General features: G+C 45.0%; 1 protein-coding gene across 1 annotated transcript in view; it reads left to right on the forward strand.

Annotated features, from left to right (window-relative positions):
- The first annotated feature begins 945 nt into the window (after positions 1 to 945).
- The window catches only part of CNNM4 (cyclin and CBS domain divalent metal cation transport mediator 4), a 35,306-nt gene continuing 9,642 nt past the window's right edge, over positions 946 to 26,609 (forward strand). Inside the window, exons 1-3 of the mRNA XM_089537440.1 lie at positions 946 to 2,284; positions 23,805 to 23,948; positions 25,010 to 25,147. Coding sequence (XP_089393566.1) covers positions 1,024 to 2,284; positions 23,805 to 23,948; positions 25,010 to 25,147 — 1,543 coding nt within the window. The 5' untranslated portion in view covers positions 946 to 1,023. The remainder of the gene's footprint in view (positions 2,285 to 23,804; positions 23,949 to 25,009; positions 25,148 to 26,609) is intronic.

Raw genomic sequence — 26,609 nt, forward strand, 5'->3', positions numbered from 1 at the left:
GGTCACATTCTCTCAGCCTCAAAAGAGGAAACGTGCCAAGAAAACCCTATGACAGGTCCGCCTTAGGGTTGCCATAAGATGGAAATGACCGGAAGGCACACGACAACGACAACAACAACAAAGTCACACTCTCTTAGCCTCAGAGGAAGGCAAAGGGAAACGCACACACCAGGAAGAAACTTGCTCAGAAAGCCCTATGGTTAGGGTTGTCATGAATTAAAAACGACTAGAAGACACGCGACAACAAAGTCACACTCTCTCAGCCTCAAATGCAATGGTAAACCACCTTTACACAAATCTTGCTAAGAAAAAAAATGATTGCGTTGCCATAAGTAAAAAAGGACTGCAAGAGACACAACAACAACAAAGTCACACTCTCTCAGCCTCAAAGACATTGGCAAACCCCTCTCTGCACAAACCTTGCCAAGAAAAAAACAATGATTGTGTTGCCATAAGTGAAAAAGGACTGCAAGAGACCCAGCAACAACAAAAACAACAACAACAACCAACTTCCTCTGTGCCAACAAAAATAAACAAATGCAAAACTATGGGAGAGAAAAAGAAAAGCTGGCATTTTCCTTGGTGCCACCTTAAAAAACCTGAAGGAGGACAAAAAACCCGGGGCGACCTTAAAACCCCCGCCTCTCCTCCCCCTCCCAGCCTTGCAAACGGAGGGGGCGTGTCCTATGCAAATGAGGCCGTGACGCGCGCTCCGGGCTCCTCCTTAAGCCCCGGGCAGCTTTGCAAAAAAGCAAAAGTTCCCAGCGCAGCAGCAGCAGCAGCTCTAGGCTGGTGAAGATGGCGCTGCCTTGGAGCAGTGGCTTGCAAAAGCTGCTGCTGCTATTGCATGCAAGAGGAGAGACTGGGGAGTCTTTACTGGGAGGTCTGTTCTTGCAACTGGGGGGACTGGTTGGGCTGGGACCCCTCTGCCTCTTGCTCCTCTGCCCTGCGCCAACCTACGCTGCTTCTGCGCATTCTGTGCCAGGGCATCGCCTTCCAACTGGTGGCCCCTTGATCCTGGGCATGAGGCTGGAGCATAGCGACCGTCCAGCGCCGGAAATCCAAGACTTCGGCATCATCCAAGTGTTGGAAGGTACTGAGATCCAGTTGCGCCTCTACGGCCTCCGCTTGCCTGACCACATCTATGAAATGGTCTCCTTCTCCGAAGTGAGCGCCAACCTCAGCCGCGCCAACGCCACCTGCCTGGAGAAGACCCAAGACGTGGTGGTCCAACAGCAGACGGCGCCCGACGGCAACCGGGAGACTTCAGCGGTGGTTTACGTCAAGGTGCAACTCCTCCGTAAAGCGGAGCAGTCCAAGCTCTATGTCCTTTGCACCCGGACAGGACCAGACGACGCTTGGTCGCCGTTGGAGGGCAAGGATGCCTACCTAAAGGTGATGGAGGAAAAGAAGCATCTCCTGCCCCTTTGGCTCCAGATCATCCTCATCCTCTGCCTCTTGGTCCTTTCGGGGATGTTCAGCGGGCTCAACCTGGGCCTCATGGCCTTGGACCCCATGGAGCTGCGCATCGTCCAGAACTGCGGCACGGAGAAGGAGAAGCGCTACGCCCGGAAGATCGAGCCCATCCGCCGCAAGGGCAACTACCTCCTCTGCTCGCTCCTCCTGGGCAACGTCTTGGTCAACACCACCCTCACCATCTTGCTGGACGATCTCATCGGCTCCGGTTTGGGCGCCGTGGTGGCGTCCACCACGGGCATCGTCATCTTCGGTGAGATCGTGCCGCAAGCGCTGTGCTCCCGCCACGGCTTGGCAGTGGGCGCCAACACCATCATGGTGACCAAGTTCTTCATGCTCTTGACCTTCCCGCTCTCCTTCCCAGTCAGCAAGCTCTTGGATTGCGTCTTGGGCCAAGAGATTGGCACCGTCTACAACCGGGAGAAGCTGGTGGAGATGCTGAAGATCACGGAGCCCTACAACGACCTGGTGAAGGAGGAGCTCAACATGATCCAAGGGGCCTTGGAGCTGAGGACCAAGACGGTGGAGGACGTCATGACGCCGCTCCACGACTGCTTCATGATCAACAGCGACGCCATCTTGGACTTCAACACCATGTCGGAGATCATGGAGAGCGGCTACACCCGCATCCCGGTTTTCGAGGAGGAGCGCTCCAACATCGTGGACATCCTTTACGTCAAGGACTTGGCCTTCGTCGACCCGGACGACTGCACCACCTTGAAGACCATCACCAAGTTCTACAACCACCCGGTCCATTTCGTCTTCCACGACACCAAGCTGGATGCCATGCTGGAGGAATTCAAAAAGGGTAAGGAAAAGGGGGGAAAGGTGCTCGGTGGTGCTAGGAAATGGGCAAATTATTACACTTCTCTGACGGTTCCGCGCATCCCATGTGCTGTCAGTGCTTGGTTTTTGCTCTCCGTCGTGTGCTTCGCAAAGAGCGACAACCCAGTGTGGCTCTCTGCTGAATAGACTGGTATGATCTATGTGCTTCCAAACCTGTGAAGAAAGCCATCTACACTGTAGAAATAATGCAACTTGAGCCCACTTTATCTTCCATGGCTTCATCCTAGAAATAATGCAACTTGACACTACTTTAACTGCCATGGCTCCATCCTAGAGAATCCAGGGATTTGTAGTTTTGTGTGGCACCAGCTCTCTTTTAGTAGAGAAAGCTGAAGACCTTGCAGATCTACAGATCCTAGGATCTCAATAGGATGGAGCTACAACATTTAAAGTGGTGTCAAACTGCATTATTATCATTAGTGTAGATGCACTCTCAGTCTGTTTCCTTAAGTAGATTATGCTATCCTTCTTTGTGTCTTTTGGCTTTGCTTTCTTTGACAGAAAAGCAAAGCTGGACCTTGAATTTTCCAGCCATTTCTTCACTCTTTTGTCAACAGACTTGGAATTGGGGTCAATCAAAACTCTTCCCTTCACCAAGCATTTCAGGGCTTGATATAAAAGAGAGACACAGGAAAAATCAGATCGGTTTCAAATAAATTATTTAAAGATATATATATATATATATATATATATATATATATATATATAGGGAGGCGAGGGCTATTTCGTATCTCTTGTAAGAAAACAAGACAGCTAGGATCAAATAAGAGGACAGCAAGGGAAGGAAAGATCCTTCTTGCTTAGGGTTAGATTAGCAGGATGGTGGGTTAGGATTGAGAGCGAGAGGCCAGCTGACTTTAGGCTTTAGACCAGAATAAACCGAGAACTGGGCCTTGGAGGACCTGCTTTGCAAAAGGGAATTGTTCTGCAAGGCTTGCTGGTTAATAAAAAGAGCAGCATATATAGTAATATTGGTCTATAGGATGTCCAAAGCCATCTTGCACATAGTTTGTGAACCAGCTATGGAGGCATCATCATCAGTTTCCATCCTTAGAGCTGTCAATGCAAAAAAAAAAAGGTGTCAATGCCAAAAGGATGCTTCCAACCATTTGTGGAGGGTGAGGAAAGCCGGATGTTGTGATGAAATATACCAAGGCATTTTTATGAAATACTCAGGTGTCCAAATGGCCCCCCAGTATTAGCTTTTGGACACGCAATGGAGACATATAATTTAAGAAGTGAAGCATGTTCTTCCTTCCCGTCCTTGTTGCAATACCTTCTGTAAGTTTGCTGTTGTTGGTTCCCATCAAGCAGACTTCGATTCATGGTGACCCTATTAAAGAGAGACCTCCAAGTCACCCTATTGCTCAAGTCTTGCACAGCTCTGATGCCCCCACCAAACTACAATTCCCAGAATTCCACAGCATTGAGCCGTGGCAGTCAGAGCGGTGTCGAAAGGGATGGTTTCTCAGAGTCCTGGCTTCCTAGGATGGCAGGTCAGTGCAAACCCCAAATTAAAAACCATCCCTAAAAAGACATCTTTTGCAAGCCCAGCTGTGGATTTTAGTCATAATAAAATGGATAGGATAGTGATATGTGTAAATATATTTGCAGCTTTGTATTGTCTTCCTCCTCTTTAAAAAATATGCAACACAATCTGAATGTCACACTTGAATGTAGCAGAGAACTTTCCATTCATAGACCTTTTGAAAGTGAAAATGGACACTATCAGTAACCATTTCTTCCCAAACATCCTGAGATAAAGACATTGTGGAACTGTCAAAACTCTTCTACTTTCTCCATCTGTTGTGCTTTTGCAGGTTTTGTCTCTCTTAGGTCTTATAATAAGCCTGTTTGCTTTCTGTTGTTGTGCTTTGTGTTGTTGTTGTCCTTGTTCCTGTTTTTCCAATAGCAAGGGACCAAAGGCAGATTAGAAATCAAAACAATTGCAATATAGTTAAAATATGCACCGGATCAGCTTTGAAACGGGATTAAATTATGCACCGTGCTTTTAAAATAAATTATAACATCCAATTTAAAATGTATGTATATTTAAAATGCAGGAAATAGGGAGGAAGTAGGCAATATTTTGATAATGGATGGGCTGAAGATAAGGAAGCAACAGTTTTGCTACTGTTTGGAATTGCAGACGAGAAAGTTAAATAGTCTTGGCTTCTTCAGCTGTTTCTTCTTCTTTTGCCTTCTTCTTGTCTCACTTTTGGACCTCCTTCCTGGATTTTCAGTCCAAACATGGCATCATGGGATTGTTGTCGAAATCTTGGCACGGATTTAGGAGCAAAAGTGAAACTCCAGAGTCTGTCTTTTCGGTGTGTTGTTGTTGTCGTTCCTCGTCTCCACTTCCTTTCCACGAGAAAAATGCCTTGCTTTCTGTCCATCTGAAGAACATGGATGGGTGCAAAACTATCACTTTTGCACGCCCGATTCAGTTGTGCAAGGGTTGCAATGTTTTTTATTCTCGCCAAGGTGGCATAAAGCCTCTCTTTCCATTATTTGTTGCCCAACCTCTGTGGCCCAAGAGAGCCGCTAAGGGAGCTCCGCGAGCTAAATTAATAATTGATCCCTTCAAAGACATGACTGGCAAATTGATTTAAACAATTAATGGTTTTAAAGGTGCAAGAGCAAAGGTGCATCCAGTTCACTGTAGTAGTTGAGTCTCCCTTCTCCGAAATGCTTTGGATTCCAGTTTGGGATTTCATAGTGTTTCAGATTTTGGAATATTTGCACCGACTTGATGCAAAGACACCACAGTATTCTTCACCATTGGCTATTCTGACTGAGGCTGATGGGAGTTGCAGTCCAGCAAATTTGGAGGGTGCATTTTACCCGCTGTGGCATGTAGCGTTGTGGGAATCCTGCAATCCCCAAGTGTTATTGGATTGTAGCTCCCAGCATAGCTTGGCTGTGCTGATTGGGGCTGCTGGGATTTGTATTCCACCAACCTGCATGATTCCCAGGCTTTGCAGCCTAAAGATGACAATTCAAGCTCAGAGGCTACAATCCTGAACACACTTATCAGGGAGACTTAATTTCTCTATGAAGATGCGCAGGATCATGCTGTTAAAAAGCTTTTCGGATGCAGGCCTTAAAGTGCCCAGATACAAACGGGGAGAGGTCTCTGGAAAGCATCCCACCAGGTCTAGCTTATCTCAGTGATTCCCCATCTTTGGTTCTCCAGATGCTTTGGACTGTAAGCCCCAGGCCAACTTAGCCTTGAGTCAGGAATTTTGGGATCTGAAGTCCAAAACATCTGGATGACAACAAGTTGTTGAATGTGATGTGTTGAAGTTCCTCCTTATTATTATTTGCCATCAAGTCAACTCAGACCTTACGAATGAGAGATCTCCAAGAGCCAAAGCCATCAGCAGCTCTGCTCAGGTCTTGCAAACTCAGGGCAGCCTTTGTGGCTACAATCTGTTGTAGGTTCCTTCTTTTCTGACTTCCTCCTGCTGTACCTGGCCTTGTCATCTTTTCCAGTGAGTCACGCTGTCTCATGATGTGTCCAGATTTCAACAGTCTCAGTTTAGTCACCTTGGTTTCTAGAGAGACCTGATTTGCTCTCAGACCCATTCATTTGTCTTCCTCTTAGTCCATGCCATCCACAGAAATCTCCTCCAGCCACACATTGCAAAGGAATTGATTTTTCCTCCATGCATAGCCATACACAGAAAATGCAAATAGCATTATTGCCGGAATGACTCTGACTTTGGTATTCACAGACAGACAGACAGACAGACAGATAGATATCTTAATGCTTGAGGATCTTTTCCAGTCCCTTCATTGCTGCCTTTCTAAGTCTGGCATCTGCATTACAGAAATGATGAGAACGGGGCTTTTGCATTTTTAATACCTTTATGTTTAACATAACTTTAAAGTAGGAAATAAAGTGGCGGAAATAAAGATTTTCCTTGGCTTGGTCCTTAATCAGAATTGAGACCGTGGTCGAAAAATCAGAAGAAGGCAAAGGTCTCATCCACACTGCAGAATTAATGCAGTTTGACACCATTTTAACTGCCATGGCTCAGGGCTATGGAATTCTGGGATTTGTAGTTTGCCGTGGCACCACAGCGCTCAGATAGAGCAGGCGAAATACGATCGTTCACAAAACTACAAGTCCCAGAATTCCATACCACACAAAGCCATGGCAGTTATTGTAATGTCAAACTGCATTCAATCTGCAAACTTAGCCTTTTTCTTGACCATGGTCTACATTTGGATTAAGGACCGAACCAAGGAAGAATTTTATTTCAGTTCCTTCATTTCTGACCTTAAAGTTACATAAAGCAATAAAGGTATTAAAAACGCAGGAGCCCTGTTCTCATCTGCGTCTGGCACTCCTAACCGAGAATTATTTGCAGCTTCAAAAATGCAAAAATGGGAATGCAAACCTGTCTTTAAAAAATCATCCAATGTGTCTTTTATTTTTATTTATTTATTTTTAATACATTTCATTCACATGTATAAAAAAATTAACACATAACAATAAGGACAGCACAACATACCAACAAAAATCCCATTAAATAGATAACAAAACTATCTCATTGATGAATACTTGGAGCATTTCATTCCCTCCTGGTTAGCTATACATATCCTATTCAAATGAAAATTAAACTTCATTTGGCAACTTAGTGCCACTAAACAATGTGACTGAATTAATTTAAACATTACGCTTTCCATTATCTTGCAATTCTTCATTTGTTGAAGTTCTCATCTCCAGTTGTCGGTTCTCCAAAGAAGAATTTGCTAATGATGCATTTTACTGGACACAGAAATTATGAATTTACCTAGTCTGTGTTTTCATAGTTCGTCTTATAGTTCTTTATATATAGCCAGTGTGCCTTTAATAACCAGCTTCCTTCGTGGAATTTTACAGGCGATCTAGATGACATCTTCATCTTCTTGCAAAACCTCCCACGTTTCTCTTCTCAAAACAACATTTTGGGAAGGGAATAGCGACCCTGTATTATTTATAGCACATGATAACGCTTGCTGCCGAAAAGTACCCCGGATATAGGGATCAGCGCATGGTTTTTATTTTAGGTTTTGCCTGGGAGTGTGGGCTTTTCTGGGAATGTATTTAGCTTATCTAAAGAGATGTGTGTAAGTCAGCCTTTTACTGCAAGGTCTGGTTTGGCAAAGGGCCTTTTAAAACAAAACCACGGTGCAAGGTTTGGCATTCTCAGGGGCCACTGTGTTTCCGCTGTAATATATTAGTATTATACCTCCCCACTCCCTTTGGCTTGCTATTTGTATGTTTTTAACTATATATGTTATCTTCTGTCTTTTGTCAGCCGCCTGGAGCTCCTCGCAAGGGAAAAGGTGGGACGAAAGCGGACAAAATGGTTTTTAGACGTTTTTAATGTTCGCTTTTTGATTTATGTTGTGGTTTTGGATGACAATTCGAACTGCTTTGGGTGTCCTTTCCGGAAGCGTACATGTGTATGGATATCTGCAGTATTTATTTCATTATCTCATTTTCAATCTTCCGAGGCCCAATGGATAAAATATAGCACAGCAAAAATATTATAATACGTTTTTTAAAAATCTGGGGGAGAGAAACGAGGAATGTGATTTAATTCCATTGTATGGAAAGGCACTTTGCTTCGGCTGCGAATGAAGCTGAAAATTTCAAAGAAGGTGTGTTTTGAGAGAGACTTTTCAAGGGAAAGGGATTTCCAATTAATGCTAGCATATTAATTATTATTTGTTCAGTCGGTACTCCCATCCTTATTTACTTATTTACTTTTATCCCACCTTTCTCCCAAAGTGGGACTCGAAGCGGCTAACAATACATATAAAACACATTAAAACAAACAATTAAAATGTAGAATTAAAATGGAAAAAATATTAAAAATTGCAAATACATATAAACTCTTCCAGAATATGGCCACATGGTCCAAAGACCCCATAAAAACTCCTTTGGACAGATCTTGCCAAGAAAACCCCATGATAAATTTGCCTTAGGGCCGCCATAAGTCAGAAATGAAATGACTCAGAGGCGCACAGTAACCATAAAGCATGAGAAGCACAGGTTTAGATGGCTGAAGAATCTGATTTGTGAATGCTCATTTTGTTCTTGGAGACTGGGTCCCTTGCTCCAGGATCCCCTGAAACCCAGTAAGAGCATCTCCAAGATGCCTGCTTCAATCTTGGCAAATAAAACCCCAGAGGACTAGTTTGCAGATGGAGGGATGGTGGACCAGCCATAAATCAATGGGAGCATGTGATGAGCACCAGACTTCTTTCTCTCGTCTGCCCAGAGGGCACATCGACAGCAGACAAAGGGAAACGAACATAGACAATGGCTGTGGAAATCCAGAGCTTAATTTGAGCCAGAGTTCAAACACGGTTTCACCTTAGCTCCACAACTTTCAGCAGTGAGTGTGATGCAACCCATGAAGCACATGGAGGTAATGCTGCAGGTTGGGTCCCCTGTATCCAAAATGCTTGGGTCCAGAACCCAAAACCCCAATCACTTAGCTCCTTTAACTAGTTCCCAAAAAATGATTCTGGCTATCTAGCATTAGACACACTGGCTTTAAGGAAGGTTGGACATTGGGAAGCTCTTCCAATGCACCACTTCTTTTTATGGCAAAATATCATTTATTGAAAAATGCCTATCCAAGGCAGTTCATCAGCGGACAAGTTCAAGGCATTCTGCGAGAGTGTTTTGGGACTGTGACTTTGTAATGTTTCCATTGCGCTCTGTCCTTTGGGGAGTGGCAGGGCAAAGAGAATTCGAGTCTCTCCTTTCGGCGTTGTTTGCTTAGGGTTGTGTCTCTTTTGCGTTGAGTCGGCCTATGCGCACAGCTATTTCAGAAGCGTTGCCTTTCTCTGTGCTAACCCAGAGGCTGCCAAAGGGTTACATTCTCTCCCATGGCCATGCAAAAGAAACAGCGTTTGCAGTGGCGATCGTGCATTTCCCCCAAAATGTAAAACTTTGAATCTGCATCAGTGTTTCTCAAAGTGAATGGAGAAGTGCCAGTCCCCAAAGCATTGGCTGCTAGCCACTGAAGAGTTTCTAGGAGAGAACAAAGCAGTTGTAGTGGGCACAAATATGGTGCCATGTGTGTTGTGTTGTGTGCCTTCAAGTTCTTTCTGACTTAGAGTCTCCATAATGCAACCCTATCCTGGGGTTTTCATGGCAAGGTTTGTTCAGAGGAGGGTTGCCATTGCCTTCCCTTGAGGCTGAGAGAGTGTGACTTGCCCAAGGTCAGCTAGTGGGTTTCAATCTGAAGTTGGAAGTGAACCCTGGTCTCAAAAGTCCAAACCACTCCTTTGGGGCCAAAACCCTACCTGTCCATCACATAAAACAGCTTAAGGAATGCAGGTGCAGCATCCTTCTGGATCCTATTGCATTTCATCCCACTCCCACAACTGTATATATATTCTTTCTACCTTGTTTTGGTCTCCCAGTATCTCTGAGCTCTGTTTCCCAGTTTTGCTGGTTTTCTCTGCTGGATACTAGGAACTGCAGTGTAAACTGAGCTTTGCCATGTTTTGGTTCAAGGAAGCGAATGCTCAGGCCCTGAAGCATGATTGTGCCAAGCTTCCTTTATTATCCCACAATCAAAGTGATGTGAGATTTTGTCTACATCTGTTTTGATTTTTGTTGAGTGGCCTTGATTCCTAGGGCTGTGAACTGGGAGAAAAATAATCATCATAGTCCTCTTGAGGAGTGGTCTTCCAGATGTTTTGGACTTCAACCCCCCCCCCCCAGAGCCTTGGCCATATTGTCCATATTGAGCTGAAGTCCAAAACACCAGGAAGGTGAATGTTGGAGAATGACTAGCCCCAAACCAGCCAATAAAGGATCCATCATCTTCCTGGGGCATGTGGTGGGTGGGAATGTGCCAGCCTCTCCCCTGGCATTGCTGCCAACATGGTTGCCTCACTTCCTCTGGATCGTCGCAAGAAATCTGCCTTGCGCACGCCTCTTGGGCGATGTCATGCAGTCGGCGTGGGGTGCCAAGTGACTTGGGCTGAGTCTTGCTTTTATAATTGGAATGGCAGCGCATGACCAGGGACACCCAGGAAACTGCCCCGCCTTTAATCTGAAGACAAGGAGGCAATCTGGACCTAGCCTTTGCTCAGCTGTGTAGACTGGCATGGCTAATCTGATAGAACTCCTCTCTCCTGCCAGGCATGGAAATGCCAATCATTAAAAAGTGGACAGAGAAGATCTGGATGAATGAATGGAGACCTTAGGAATTTAGGAAGCAGCATGATGCTGGGTCAGACTATTGTTTCAGTACTACAGGGAGCACACGACTCCCATCTTGCAACAGCTCCACTGGCTTCTGATCTTTTTTAGGTGCTTCGGAGGACTTGTAAGGCTTGGGTCCAGGCTGTTTGGAGGACCGTATCTCCCTTTATGAGAGAGCCACTGTGGCTTAGTGGTTTGAGTGTTGCAACTTTGGAGAGCGAGATTCAATTCCCAGTTCAACCATGAATCCCATTGGGTGACTTTGGGCACATCGCATGCTCTCAGCCTCAAGGGAAGGCCATGGCAAACCTCCTCTGAACAAACCTTGCCAAGAAGGTTTGCCTTAGGGTCACCATAAGTCAGAAACAACTTGAAAGCATCCAACAACATCAGTCTCCATTTATGAACCCATCAGAGATCTCAGCTTTTCTGGGGGCTGGAGACTAGGAGGTTTTGAGGGCTGCACTTTGGAGTCCCAGTGGCCACACTTGGTCCACGGGCCACACTTTGTCCATGCCTGGCTTACAGGTGGCTCCAGGACCGAAGAAGGCCTACTTTAAACCATGAAAAGCCCCAACCTCCATGCAAAATCCTGTAAATGGCCAACTCTATGCCTCAGAGGGCTTCTATTTATGTAATTGAGCATTATCATGTCAAACAATCTTTTCCGAATATAGGGGAATTTGCCTATCCCTGGCTTTGGGTTGTTTTTGTTGTTGTGTACTTTGAATCTTTGGTAACTCTCATGGGGTTTTCTTTGCAGGTTTTGTTCAGAAGTGGTTTGCCATTGCCTTCCTCTGAGAGGCTGAGAGAGTGTGACTTGTCCAGGGTCACCCAGTGGGCTTCCATGGCTGAGCGAGGATTCGAACCCTTGGTATCTGCTGGAGTTGTTCCCAGGAGCCCCTGCGGATCCCAAAATCCGTGGATGCTCAAGCCCCATTAGATGCAATGGCATAATAAAATGGTATCCCCGATATAAAATAGCAAAATCAAGGTTTGTTCTTTGGAATGTATATATATTTAAAATATATATACATGGATGGTTGAATCTGTGAATAAAAAGCCCATGGATATGGTGGGCTGACCCTATCCTAATCTAATGCTCAATGCACTACACCACTCTGACTTAAAGGTCTTTTTCTATGGGTTTGATGAGTTTCTTCTTCCTCTCTTAGGCTGAAAAGGACAACCCTTGCCTTTATAGAGACCCTTCAGCTTTCAGGGTCTAGTTGGGTGGCTGTGGTTGCTGCAAACTCTTTCAAAAGCATGTTTCGGAGGGTATAGGATTAATCCTGCCTCCTGCCAAAGCAGCTGCCTCTCACAAATGAGCTTAACTTCTGCTTTCCTGCTGGGATGGAAATGCGATACTGTACTTTGGAACAGGATCCCCAGAAAGGAGTTTGCTAGGATCCTAAAACTGGGGGAATGCAGGGCTGTGTAGCGCTCAAGGGCCTATTCGTAACCGGTAAAACTCTACCACTTCGGTCCAAGAAAAACTGCGCAATCTTTGGTTGATAGCAAGGAGGAGGGTTAGATTTAGTTTTAAATAGTTTATGGGTCGCTGGCCACCCTTCAGTTCTTTCAATACTACTACTACTACTACTACTAATAATAATAATACATTTATTTCTATCCACCTCATCAATAAGATTAAGGCGGCTTACATCAATAAAACATATAGTACCGAGAAGTCCCCAAAATGACGTTTGGTGTAAGATTGACCAGACACTTTTGTGGCTGTGGATTTGCACCTTGATCTCTGTTTAGGAGAGCGGACTTTACTGTTCGGTTTTGCTACAGCATTGGTTCGGCAATGGAAGAATTGCAGCACAGAGAATTTGCCATCCGGGTTCAAAGGCCAGCTTTTGTACATGTGCGCAGACACGCTTGGGATGAAATTGTGAAACGCACCGAGTGTATTTTGACAGCGCTTGTTGTGGTTATGTTTAATACCTTGTAAAAACTATAGCAACGTTATTAAAACAGATTAGATAAGCAGCTGCTTAGAAGGTGGAGATGTGTGCCATTGGCCTATGTTTGCGGGGCATTGGCCTGTTTTGTTGTTCGTAAAAACAGTCAGGTTGTGTTTGGAGATGGGAAGCTGGCCAGAGCAAGAAGTACCCTTCCAGAGGCATTTGGTCACCCATAGGGTGCTTTTTTACATGTGAATGACTTGAGATTAAACAATGTTGATGTATGGCAACAATACCCTAAATATAATAAAACAGGAAACAAATGAGAAATTGGATTGCAGGGGTTTGGGATACCTGTCTAAAATACAGTGGGCCCTTTATATCCATTGCTGTTTGGTTTCAGGACCCTCTGTGGATACCAAAATCCACGGAGATCTTTCAATTGGGAAACAGCACATGTCGAATTTTCCAGCCATTTCCCTGCCGGTACCGACAGTTACTTTGAACATTTCGACTCTTCCAGCCCATCCAGGTTGAGCCAGCTCTTTCTGGTGTCTGTGGCCCCAAATGTTTGCAATTGTTTGCATTGCAGCTATGAAATGAGAGGACAGCCTTGGAAACGGTGATTTTTATGAGGATTGCAAATGTCATTGTGACCTCGGTCTGTCATCTTGAAGGGCTGCAAAGCTGGGCAGGGTTGTTAGCGGCGGTGTTTTCTGGCTTTGTTGTGCACCCAAACATTCGCAGTGGAGGTGTTAATGACACTGTATGTCAAAAACGATATAACAAGGCCAAACGTAATTTCCAAAAAATTATAATATAATGTGCAACATTTCCCAGTTACCTTTGAAAAGCATTTGGGGACATTTGTAAAGGCCTTTGGAGTAGAATTTATGCTTTTCTTTTATATCCTTTTTACTTAAGGCAAGAAAAAAAATAGTATAATGGCTGACATCGTCTTAGTGGCATACAATGCCTATGTTGTGCTATGCATGCAGGCCAAATGATTCAACACAACACAACAAACATACTCTGCTGTTTGTTGCATTGTGTTGACAGCAATAGAAATGGAGTTGTGCATAACAGCAACGTTGTGCATGTCGGTTGGGCATTTCATTGGCGTATTGTGCATTGCATTGGTGCATTGCACAGTGGAACCCAGTCATGGGCGTGTGTTGTTCAGTGTTGCTATTCCGAATGAAGATTGTGTAGTGCTGGCGCAGCATATCCAACTCAGTGGAAGCCAGACCCAGTGCAAACATTGAGAAGCTCACATAGATGCAATAGAAACTTGGAGGAGTCATGTGCCGAGGCCAAGGCAGGCCACAATGGTGGGTTGGCCTGTTTGTGTAAAGAGATACACACCACACACACAAACACACACACTCCATCATCAATGCCTCTGCTTTTTTGCAAAGTGAAGCAATGCACCCAGTTTGCTCCAAGCTGATGGATAGCTTTTGCCTCTCGGTCCGGCAGTGACCATTCGGGTTTTACCGGCTCTTCTAGTTCGGACCCTGGGCAGGACATTGGGGGAAGGAAGGGGAATGGAGAGAAGGACCTGCAAAAACCAAGAACATGGGGACAGGAGGAGAAGACGGGCTGAGGATGGAAAGGACTGGTTTTCTTTTATTTGTTGCAGTGGTGTGGAAGATCTAATTGCAAAGTTGGGGGTTACATTTTCTGCTGGTGGTTCAAAGATGTGAATAGATTTCAAAGACAGAGCAGTGTTAGGCTGAAAAATCAGTGTGCAAAGAGATCTTGGAGCACCTTTGAGACCCAAAGAAAGATGTTGGGAGCATGTTAGTGTCTGTGCAGAAACATGGCACATTCTGGGGCCTGTTTTTCTGTCCTTAGGACCTTCCGGGGACCACATAGGTTGCATCTACACTACAAAATGAATGCAGTTTGACACTGCTTTTTTCCCCCCTGGGGCCAGTTTTATTGTCCTTAGGTTACTCCAGGGGCTGCATAGGCTGCATCTGCACTGAAAAATGAATGCAGTTTGACATGCTTCAGCTGCCATGGCTTAGTTCTGGGATTTGTAGTTTGGTGAAATATGTAGCCTTTTTCTGTCAAAGAGCTTTAGTGCCACAGCAAACTACGGATCCCAGGATTCCGTAGGATGGAGCCGTGGCAGTTAAAGTAGCATCAAAGTGCATTAATTCTGCTGTATGGTAGCAGCCATGGATAGTCAAAAATGCGGCACGCTTCCTCCCCACCCAAAAGTGGTTACGAAAAGCAGGTATTTATTTAACATGATGGGAAGGGTTTGCAATCTGTTGAACTGCTGTTCCTTAAGTAACTACAATAGTTATTGTTACCTTTGTAAACATACAGCCAGTGTGGCTTAGTGCTTTGAGCATTGGAACAGAACTCTGGGAGACCAGGGTGCGAATCCCTGCGCTGCTATGGAAGCCCATTTGGCGATCTTGGGCAAGTCACACTTTTGCAGCCTCCGAGGAAGGTTAAGGCAAAAACCCCTCTGAACAAATTGGGCCAAGAAAACCCCAGGATAGGTTTGGCTTAGGGTTGTCATACGTCAGCCGTGATTTGAGGTCACACAACTACAACCATTGATAAAAAATAAAAGCCGGTTAATTGTATTGCTTACCATGCAATTGATATCCTTTTAAAAACAGATTAAAAATGGCATGAAATGTGGAACTGGGTAAAGTTTTGGTTTGAGAAAAGAATAGCACAGCAACGTGGAACTCCCAGTTCAAAAATGCCTTTCAGTGTGTCCTCGAATGCCCAGGAAATGTTACTCACCAGTTACATTGATAACACAAATAAAGGATGCTGTCACTCACAACACAACTTTTGAAGTGTGACACTGTTTCAGCTCCATTTTTAAAAAGTAATATGTGACTGCCATTCTTTCGTTCCTCCGATGGTCCATTTGATGTCCTTGCATCATGGCACAGAGAGAGAGAGAGAGAGAGACCAAGCAAGACAATTAGGAATGCTAAAAAGCAATAGGAAAGCAATGCAATTGGGAATGGTGAAAAGCAATAGGAAAGCAAGACAGTTTGCTGTACATGTCTGTAGCTATAGGGATTGCAAAATGGAAGGATTTCCCCCCAAATTAGAGTCATGGCCCCTGTAATGAGATTTTCCTTCTTTACCACAATTTTTAACACAGTTGAGATTGTGACATTGAAAATCATTCACACCTTGAACTCTTCCGTTTGCTGTGTTTATATTTCCTGGTCAGTGTGTGTGTGTGTGTGTGTTTGTGTATAAAATATATGGATTTCCTAGGGTTTCCTTAGGCAAGGAATACTCAGAGGCACTTTTCCTTCCTCTCAAACATATTCTTACAGCACCCAATATTCCTTGGTGGTCTCCCATCCAAATACTAACCTTCTGTCTGCTCTCATGGAGGAAGACGCAGTTGTTAATTTCCCACAACCACAGCGTGGCTTTTCCCAGATGTTTGGTGCAGAAGAGAGGAGCCCAGCAGGCAACAGAGTTGGTCAAATAATGACCATGTTTTGCTTGCCTTAGACGTTCCTAGGAAAGTAGTTTACCCTTTCCCATTTTCTCCATTTCCCATTTTCTCCTTCCATCCTTGCAAAATAAACAGATTGCTATCGCTCAGGGTCCTAAAGGGACAGAATTTGGGAAAGTTACTCTGTTAGACTACAGATCCCAGAATCCCCTATCCAGCATAGATTGTGACTGCATTTGCCAGAGCTGCTTGCGGGGAATTCATGAGCACCTTTGGAGGAATCTCTTGCCAAACTTGGCCCCCGCATGCCCTGGAGTGGCTCATTGGGCACCGATTTTAATTGCCTTCCTTCAGGTGTTTATGTACTTTGTAAGTGGCAGTGCCCATTCGTCACCCTGGCAGAGAACGTCATGCCCGCATCGGCTGGCTCATGCATTCATTTCATTTTATTCGGTATTAATCACTTTGCTGCACAATGCATTGCCACTCTCTTGCACCACTTAACCTTTTTGTCTTTGCCTTGTAACACACACACACACACACACACAATCTTTATTCAGAATTATTCTGCCTACTCACCTACAGCCAAAGCAGGTGAGATTAGAAGTCAGAAAGTTACTTTTCAAAAGGAGAAGTTTTATTTTTCCTAAGCCAGAAACCAAAACCAAATGCGACCTAGAATTTAGACCCTTAGTGAGTTAATGGGGTTTTAACCCTCTGTAGGACTGGGCAAGTCACATGCTCTCAGCCTCAGTTTGCAACGGCAAACCTCCTCTGGACTAATCGTGCCAAAAAAATACTCACAATCGGGTTGCGTTAGGGTCGCCGTAAGTCAGAAACAACATGAATCTATACCACAGCAACAAAATACCCTAAAGGCTCTTGAACGATAAGCAGAGTCAGGCCTGGTTAGTCCTTGGATGGGAGACTTCCAATGAATACCAGGTGCTGGAGGCTGTATTTCAGCGGAAGGAACTGGCCAAATCACCTCTCAATGCTCCTTGTGTAAGAAAACCCTATGAAATGCATGGGGTCACCATAAGTTGACATGCAGCTTGAAGGCACACACACATACACAGTGTGCATTTTTTACATTTTTAAGGGCCCTGTTCCTGGCTGATGATACCTGGTGCAGTTGCGCAGAATCTGGGTGATCGGGTAGATCTCTCCCAATGCTTGCAATCCTATCTTACAGCCAACCAGTCTGCAGTAATTGCAAAGCAGAGGGAGGGAGGCTCCCCCGTTTCTTCCCATGCCATGCTTGGTCTGGAGATGCTGGCTGGAGCCTTGTGCAGAAGGGGCAGCTGGAGTCGCTGCCGGCCACAGAAGCCTGTTTGCTGGTGGTGAGGTCATGGCTGCCTATTTTTAGAGCAAGAGGTTGTGTGACTTAATCCTCTTCTATGATGGCTGTCTGGAGCCCAGGGAGACGGGTGGGAAGTGAAGCGCGCACAGCAGGGGAGCATTGCATGCCCAGTGACTGGTTGCATGGCGTGCATTTTGCAAGGGAACCGGGAGCGACTCCATTCCTCTTCTGCTCCTTCACTTCTTCAAAGCCTCTGTGGTTGCATCCATGTTACAGAAATAATGCAATTTGGCACCACTTTAACAGCCGTGGCTCCATCCAACCGGATACTGGGATTTGCCATTTGTTAGCGTAGAAGTTTGAGCGTTGGATTGCCACTCTGGAGACCAAAGTACGGTTCTCTGCTCTGCTGTGGAAACCCACTGGGTGACCTTTTGCAAGTCACACTCTCTCAGCCTCAGAGGATGGCAATGAATCCCCCCCCCCCTGAAGAAACATGCCAAGAAAACCCCCATGATATGGCTTTAGGATTGCCCTAAGTTGGAAAGGACTTGAAGGCACACAACAAGAACAAAGCTAATACTGCGGTGAACCCAGTTGCTAATCCCAACTATAGTCACACACTCTCAGTCTCAGGGGAAGGCCATGGCAAACCTCCTCTGAACAAATCTTGAGTTGCGTAGTGGTTTGAGCATTGGACTAAGACTCTGGAGAGCAGAGTTCGAATCTCAGCCAGCCAACCATGAAAATCTCCTGGGTGACTTTGGGCACGTTGGACTCTCTCGGCCGCAGAGGATGGCAAGGGCAAACCCCCTTTGCAAAAACGTGCCAAGGAAATCGTTTTCGCTTTAGGATCGCTAGAAGTCGGCAAGGATTTGAAGGCAAAACAGCACAACACATGACACAGCCAAAGAAAAGTGGCAAGAGGGAGTGCGAAGACAGCAAATGGAAGAAGTATAAGCAACTTTTCCACAACCCGCTCTCGTCGATGCTAGAAATTTGGGACCCGATGGGAAGGTTCATGGGGCAGGCAGAATCTCTTTTATTTGGCGGGGCAACGCCTTCATCCATCCCGCTGGAGGCCTTCTTTCTTTCTTTCCAGATGCCTCGAGGAGTTTACCACCCACTAACTGTTTACTTAGTGGATTTCCTAGTCTCATAAACCCATAATCCTGGGTTTACCAGGCAGAGAGAAAAGAAGAAGGGAGAAGGGAGTGGTCCATTGGAAGTGTGTGTGTGTTTGCTTCTTAATTCCTCCTCTCTCTTTACTCTGAGTGTCATCCACTTGCCAGGATGCAAGGCCACCGCAGAGCAAAGTTCAACTGCAATGTGGGTTTTATTGGCATGGCGTTCCTTCTCATCCTACTTCACTCTGGAAGGTTACATTCATCCAAAGGGTGGTGAGAATCGGCGCATGTGCACAACCGCCATATAAAATGCCCCTTTGGGCTTTTCTCTTCCTTCTCACCTGCTTTTCAAAACCAAAGCAGCAGTTCCCTCACTTTGGTGATTCTTTTTTTGTCCGATATTATCCTGTGTTTCCTCCAGTGTTGCGTCCACACTACGAAAATAATCCGGTTTGACATTGCTTTAATTGCCCCGGCTCAGTGCTATAAAATTCTGGGAATTGCAGTTTTGGGTGACATTTAGCCTTCTCTGTCAGAGAGCTCTGGTGCCACTACAGTTCCCAGGATTACACCACATTGATCCAGGGGAGTTAAAGTGGTGTCAAACCAGATTATTTCTGCAGTGTGGATGCAGCCACGGTCTACATTGTCGTCCCTCCATGCTGCTTTTTTCTCACAACAACCCTGCAAGATAGGTTAGGCTGAGAGTGCGCAGCTGGCGTACACTATGGATACAATTTGTTTCTTGCACAAAATTATTAAAAACTTAGTGTATAAAGTTACTTTCAGGCTAATTCCAAATTTACTTTCATCCAATCCTAAACATGAAATTCTCCTTATATTCTCCATATATTCATAGGGTTCCCCTTTATATTCTCTTGACACACATAGCCTGAGGTTTCTTTTATACATCATATTTTAAGTCATTTTGTGCATGAAACGATGTTGGTGTACACCAGCGGTTCCCAAACTTTGGTCCTCCAGATGTTTAGGGCTTCACCTCCCAGAATTCCTCAATATTGACCAAACTGGCTGTGGTTTCTGGGAATTGAAATACAAAACAATTGGAGAACTAAATTTTGGGAATCACTGGTGTACACTGAGCTATAAGAAAAGCAAAAGTGTCACTATCTCAACCAACCAAGTGAACAATTTTGGGTTTTGGAGTACGTCAGACTCTCAAGAGGTATGATTTCTAGGAGTTAAAGGAATAAGGCTTCGAGCTTCTTGCCCATCTTCCACCACAACTAACAAAACCAGCATGAATTATAATACAAGGGGGGTTGTTTGGTGTGTATGTGGATAGCATAGTTCTGCTTTTGTGGGTGCCGAAAAATGAAAGGGCAGCTTGTGGCGCATCAGATGTGGTGGGACTGCCACTCCCATCAGCCCCAAAGCAGCGTAGCCAGAGGCGAGGGATGTTGCAAGGTGCAATCGACCCATGATTTGGAGACCCACAAGTTGCCTGTGCTTGGCATAAAATTGGCACTGCCTGGTTTGTGGAACCTGCCTGGGTTTAGTTTTTCCGTCTCTTCTCTAACATGGATTACGCACAGCCTGAACATGACACATCTCTGTGTGGGCATGGAGGCTCTCTTTCAAGTGTGTTGATGTAATTCTCTTAATAGGCAGGACGTAATTGCCGTATTGGTGCTTTCCACAAATCTCGCCTCTCGGCTTTACCCGCCTCTGACTTCAGGGTGTAAATATAGGAGGAGGCAAAACGCAAGAATTTTCCCCCTCCAATAAAAAATCTGCCTTCCCATGAAACTGCCTTTCAGTTCCCAAATTTTTGCAACATTCCAATAATGTAAAAAGAAAAATTGCCTAAGCATTTAGAAGCTCTTACCGTAGTTTTGGTGTCCAAAAAGAGGTGGCAGGCAAAGTAACCAAAGGAAGATGAGCATAGCAAATGGAGGCATAGCTCAGGCCCAAAACACACTGCAGAGATAATCCAGTTTGAGACCGCTTTAGCTGCCCTGGCTCAATCCTAGGGAAACCAGTTTTGTGAGACATTGAGCCTTCTAATACCCCAATAAACTACTTGCGTTCAGCATGATCACGTTCCTGCATCATTGATGTATTATGATTGAACGTTTCATGCATCCGGAGTTTTCCCACCAGTGACTGAAAAACATGGTTCCATCTGAAACAGTATAAAATAAAATGTCTACATTTTAAGAATGGGATGTTTATTTAGTTCAAACAAAATGGTGCCCCGCACCTCCAACGGACACAAGTGTCCTCTAAAAATGATCCCAGCAATAAGAATGGATTGTCTATACCGCAAAGCAGTCTAGGAAAAGGTCCTGGATCACTCTGTCTGCATGTTTGCAATAGCATGAATAAAACACTATGGAGAAACCATTCCCTGGGAATAAGTTGTTCCAGGACAAGAATGGTTTATTTGAGACCAAAGTACTGGATGAGCGTGACGTCGTGTGAAAATCTTCATACGATCGCACAATCATGATGGCAGAGTTCCATTTCATCCCATTTAAAATCCGTGCGTGATCATCTCCGTAGATTTTATTTTGCTCCAGGAGGGCTTTTTTAAAGTATTCACTGTGACCTTTGGTTTACACGAAAATAAAAAGTCATTTCTCTCTTCTTCTTCGTCTTTTTTAATGGGTGGGGCAGGCACTCAGTGGAACCGGATTTGCAGGGATGGTAGTAGTAGTAGATGCAAACACGTTACTCTGCCCAGAGGGGTAGAAAACACCCCAGCCAGTCCTGAAGAATTGCTCCGGGTGCATAAAGTCTTAAGTTAGTTGACGGTTGTGCAAATGCAGAGTCCCACTTTTGGCAAGGCAGAGGCTGGGCTTGGCAACCGGTGTCCACCGCTGAGAGGTCAGGCTCTCTTTGGCTCTCGAGGAGGATTTAGTTTTAATCTCTGGCCAGTGGACTCTGGCATCTCCGCTGCTTTTCAAACAACAAACAAGTGGACTGCTTCTGTCATTGCTACCTACTAAAGTTGGGGTCCCTGGGTGCCCTGGTTTGTATAGGATATCTCATATTTGGGGGTCCAACAAACCTTTTCTGTACTGGGTTGATACTACATCCATATGTATCTTCAAGTCAACTTATGGCAAACCTATGAATTTCATAGGGTTTTCTTAAGCCAGGAAGACTCAGAGGTGCTTTTGCAAGTTCCTTCCTCTGAAATAGAGCCTCCAGCACCAGGTATTCCCTGACGGTGTCCCATCCGTGCACTGACCAGGACTGATCCTGCTTAGCTTCCAAGATCAGACAGGATCTGATACATTTAGGGTATTTAGCCCTAGGCCTCTATGTGTGTTCGTGTGTATGTATATGTGTCTTTGTGCACAATTTCAGGTTACCTATTGACTTATGGTCCCTCCACAAATTTCATTTGCTTTTCTTACGCAAGGAGTGCCTAAGGCACAGTTAAATCACATTGCAATTTTGCACATTTTGGGGACAGGGTTTGCTATCGGTTGCAAGAATTTGTTGCATGTTAAATTTCAGTAACTGAAAACTTCAGTTGAGGAATGCTATTTAGGCATCCAAAGCGAAGGGACAAGGCAGTGTTCTGCCTTATAAAAATATACCCCGGAGGGATAAAGATAGCCTTAATGGTAGCTCATTACTTTTTAAACATCGCTTTGCAAGCTTTGGGTCTGATTTTGCTTGGGAGAAAGATAATTCCCAATTGCACTTCATTGCTTTTTAAAAGTGACTTTGAAACTCTGGGGCCGGCTGTTCATCCACATTGTGTCCCGTTGTGTCTTAAAACAGGAAAGCCCCATTGGTCTTGCCAGTCCTTCCCTGTTTTATTGTTTGAAGTGTCCCAAAGGATGTGAAAAGCTCCTGGCTTTGGTGTGTCCTCCTTTTTGCAAGCCAGGTTCATTTGAGCATCATTGCTTCATTTTGTTGTTGTCTATCTGTTGTTATTGGATGCCTTTGAGTTGTTCCAAGGTACGGCGACCCGAAGGCAAGCCTATGACAGGGTTTTCTTGGCAAGATTTGTTCCAACGAGGTTTGCCATTGCTTTCCCTGGAAGCGAGGGGAGGACTACCTGTTCACTAGAGACTAAGTTTGTCGGTTTATTTAAAGCCTGCTCACCTGATGCAAAGCCTCTCAGGATGGTTTACGGCAATCGCAAAAAGCCTGTCTGCAGGCTTTGGGTCTAAAAGGCATGATACAAAAGGAAAGAAAGATGGGGAGGGAAGAGGATAAAGTTTGCTCAGTCATTTGTGTGGGGAAGGGGCTATTTGATCAGGGTTCAAATCACTGCTCAACTATGGAGACCCACCAGGCAACCTTATTATTGTTGTTGTTACGCTTATTTGTATAGCCATAGGCTTTACATAACACTTTACTTAGGAGAGAAAACAATAATCCCAAATAGAAACAAAAGCCTGCCTACGGCAATGCGCAATCTAAAACCACAAGCAAGATTATTAACATTAATGAAATAATTGGGCAAGCACATTCTCTCAGCCTCAGAAGGCGGCAACGGCAAACCCATTGCTCTGGGCACATTAGAAAGAATGATAAGAACAAATAATGATAATATTGCCACAACTAGGAGTAGTACTTATCATCCTTGTACAACGTTTAGATCAGAGGTGGACAAATTGCTGACCACGGACATCACACCCATGAGATATTTAGCCTTCTCTGTCAGAGAGCAATGATGCTTCACCAAGCATCATTGCTCTTCACCTGCAAATCCAGGATTCCATAGCATTGAGCCATTGAGAGTTTAAAACAATCTCACATGGCATTTCTGCAATGCAGATTAGACCCTAATTGTAGTTTCAGACTGGCTAAGAAAAGCCATGTAGGTTTGGACCAAAGACTTAGCTAGTTCAACGTTTTCTTCAAAATTTGGATTGTTTTGGGATTGTGTTTGCACTGCATCCATTTTAGCAAACTAAATAATTATGAGCAATCGTTTAACAGAAGGAGAAGGTTTCCATGAAACTGTAACCTCTTTCGGGGATTAGAAGATCCTATGTCGCCGAACATAGCAGCCCCTCGGGGAATATGTCTTGCTGCGCATGGGAGGTCTTCTCCCACCCACGGCGAGGAAGGATTTTGGGGGGCCAATTAGGCTGTCTAATTGCCCTTTTTCACTAATGCCGTAATAACATTAAAAATGACTCAAACTGATCCTCCATTGTGTTGTGGGAACGCTCTGAAAAGGGAGCGCATTGTGCAACAGGAGTGTCATTTCTTTGAAAGGCTGCATGTGCGTGGGAACGTTTGTCCCGTTCATGCCACCCCCAAAACCTTCTCACATCCCTCTGCCTCCAAGGCTAGAATAGCCAGCCTTGCATTCGGTGCAAAAAAAATTGCACCCGGACTTCTTTTTGGTTCTTTTCCTTCCATTTGCAATTCTGCAATAATTCTCAGCCCAGTCCAGAACATACCCCCTTTTTTGTAGTCCTTTCTACGGTATTGTAATAACCAGAGGGCTGTCTATTTCTTTCAGGGAAATCGCACCTGGCCATTGTCCAGAAGGTGAACAACGAAGGCGAAGGGGACCCCTTCTATGAGGTGCTGGGACTGGTGACACTGGAAGACGTCATAGAAGAGATCATCAAATCGGAGATCCTGGATGAGTCCGATATGTACAGTTAGGTCCATTTCCAAATCTCTCAACAGTTTGGGAAGGGTATAGAGAAGGGAGAGACGGGCAATTGCATGAACAGCCCACATGCCCATGGGCCACATACACAGAATGTGTCCCAATACTTCCATTTTCCTCTGTGGTCCCTCTCAAAATGACATCAGACATTGCATCTCTTCTGCCGCCATTTTTGGAAGGGACTGCAAGAAGACAAATGGCATTTGAGAGCAGTACAGGTCTCTAGAGTGCTTGAAGGAGTGCTTTTATGTGTTTTCATACGGGGGGGGGGGGGGGTTGCATGATTTTGGATACAAAAATCACACTGTTCCAAGTTGCTCAATGTATTTTTTCAGTGGGGGGGGGCTTTGTAGGACTGGTGGGGGGAAATTAGATGGGGTTCTGTGGGGTCCAGGATCCATATACAATGCACAAAGTGCACAATGGACACCCTTGGTAGAGGAAGATATGTTAATGTGTTGTTCTGTGGGTCCTCCTACACCCTTCAGATGAGTTGTAGCAACTGGGAGTCTCCACTGCATCCTTGCAATATCTCTGCAAGGTCAGTCAGACAGATACGGAGGAAACTGGCCCACATAGTCACCCAGTTTGTGTCATGGGTCAGTAGCGACTACAACCAGGATTTCCCACGTCCCAGTCCATGATTCCCACCACGACCAACCTTTGTGACGGGAAGCTTTGAAATGAGATCTTGAGATATAGAAATATATCATGGAAGAGTTTGGATCATAATAGAGGCTTCCAAACTGGGAAGGTGATGTGTTTCTAAGAAAGGAAACCCAATCTCCTGAACTGAGGCATGAACTGCATGTGGTTGGTGAGCAATAACTACATTTCCCCCTAGGCTTTGGTCTATACACTTCCAAGTTGCAATAAGACTATTATACAAAAGTTGAGAACCTCCAGGTGTCTTTAGATATGATCTTGTGATGGACCAATAGATGCATGGAGGGACCATTGACCCATTCCACCTTCCTGCACTGAAGGGCAAACTTGGTCTCTGTGGGGCACCCTTCCTTGTAACCTATCCCCCTTTGTGTTCCCTGTAGCTGACAACCGCTCCAGAAAGCGAGTGAATAACCAGAAGAACAAGAGGGACTTCTCCGCCTTCAAGGACAATGACACAGAGTCCAAGGTGAAGATCTCACCGCAGTTACTTTTGGCAGCACACCGCTTCCTTTCTACAGGTAAGAGATTTCTTCGGGAACGGTTCCCATCTCTGGACTATGGACGATGGAGAAAGACCTCCAAGTATTTTCTGTGCAGTTGAAACATCTGGCAATACTCTCTGGATACTCAGTGCTCTAGAGCTGACCTCTGCCTGTTGTCATTGTTGCTGCCGTTGTTATTTTTATTACTGTTCTTATGTGCCTTCACGTCATTTCTGTCTTAATGGAGACCATAAGACGAACCTATCACAGGGTTTTCTTGGCAAGATCTTTTTTTGGAAGGAGAAGGCAGGTTGTCACTGCTTTCCTCCAAAACTGAGAGAGTGTGACTTGTGCAAGGTCACGCGGCGGCTTTCCACGGCTGAGCAGGGATTCGAACCCTGGTCTCCCAGAGTTCCTGTCCAACGTCCAATAAAAATTTAATCAATTAATTAATTAATGGAGGAGGGGAGCCAGTATGGTGTCATGGTTTGAGCATTACGACTCTTAGCCTCAAAGAAAGGCAAAGGCAAAACTTCTCCAGTCAAATCTTGCACACAAAAAAACTCTCCAACAACAACCCTGTGATAGGGTCACCATAAATTGGAAATGACTTGAAGGCACACAGACATCAACAAGTTGTGTGGCCCCATGTTCAGTCTGAATGCCTGAGCAGACCTTGAACTAGTGTTGTTTGCAGGTATATTCAGATTCCTACAACTATAGGTTTATCCATTTTTCTCCCCACAAGAGACCAAAACGGTGCAATCCTGTCACTCCCCTTAATATATCTTGTCTGGAGGCCCATCAGATTTGTCCCTGATAAGCCAACCCAAATGAGATTTCACATACTTATATAAAATCCATACGGAAAGGTGGCTCCCATCGTCTCATTCTGAAATTACAAGGGATTTGCCTTCTGGGGAAAGACAGGCCTCCATTATCCTGTCTGCTGCGGCTTTAGGCTTGAATGGGTATTTGCTCTTGTCTTGGATTTGCTTATTTATTTGTCTCCCTTTGCCTTCACGCAGCAAAACCAACAAACAGCCCCATTGTGATTGCCAAGTTACTTGGGAGTATGACTGTACTGAGCTGGGTTTCTGTCACCAGGCAGATGGGTTTTGGAGTCCTCGCTGGCCTCATGGCCAAATGTTAACAGCAACAAACCTGCATGCACGGTTCTTGTAGCTGTTGCAGAGGGAGATGATTCACACTTGTGTACTTTGATTTTCCTTATTTGCTTATGCACTATATAACCCTTGGAAGCTTGTATTGGCCTGGGATGGAGCGTACCCCAACTCAGTGCCACATGTGCCCAGCAACAGAGATTTGATTTGATTGCCAGCGGAAGGCATAAGTCTGGGCAGAATTAGCTTGAGAGCCCAATTCCCTCTTCTACACAACCATTAAAGGCAGTTGTCAAGCCCTAGGAGGGACTGTTGCTATTTATTGGTGAGGAGTGGTGGTTGTGGGGAGATAGTTCAGGCAGTGAAGTTGTGGC

The sequence above is a fragment of the Sceloporus occidentalis genome, unplaced genomic scaffold (genome assembly GCF_023333645.1).
Source record: "Sceloporus occidentalis isolate IW3139 unplaced genomic scaffold, rSceOcc1.0.p SCAF_9, whole genome shotgun sequence".
NCBI lineage: Eukaryota > Metazoa > Chordata > Lepidosauria > Squamata > Phrynosomatidae > Sceloporus > Sceloporus occidentalis.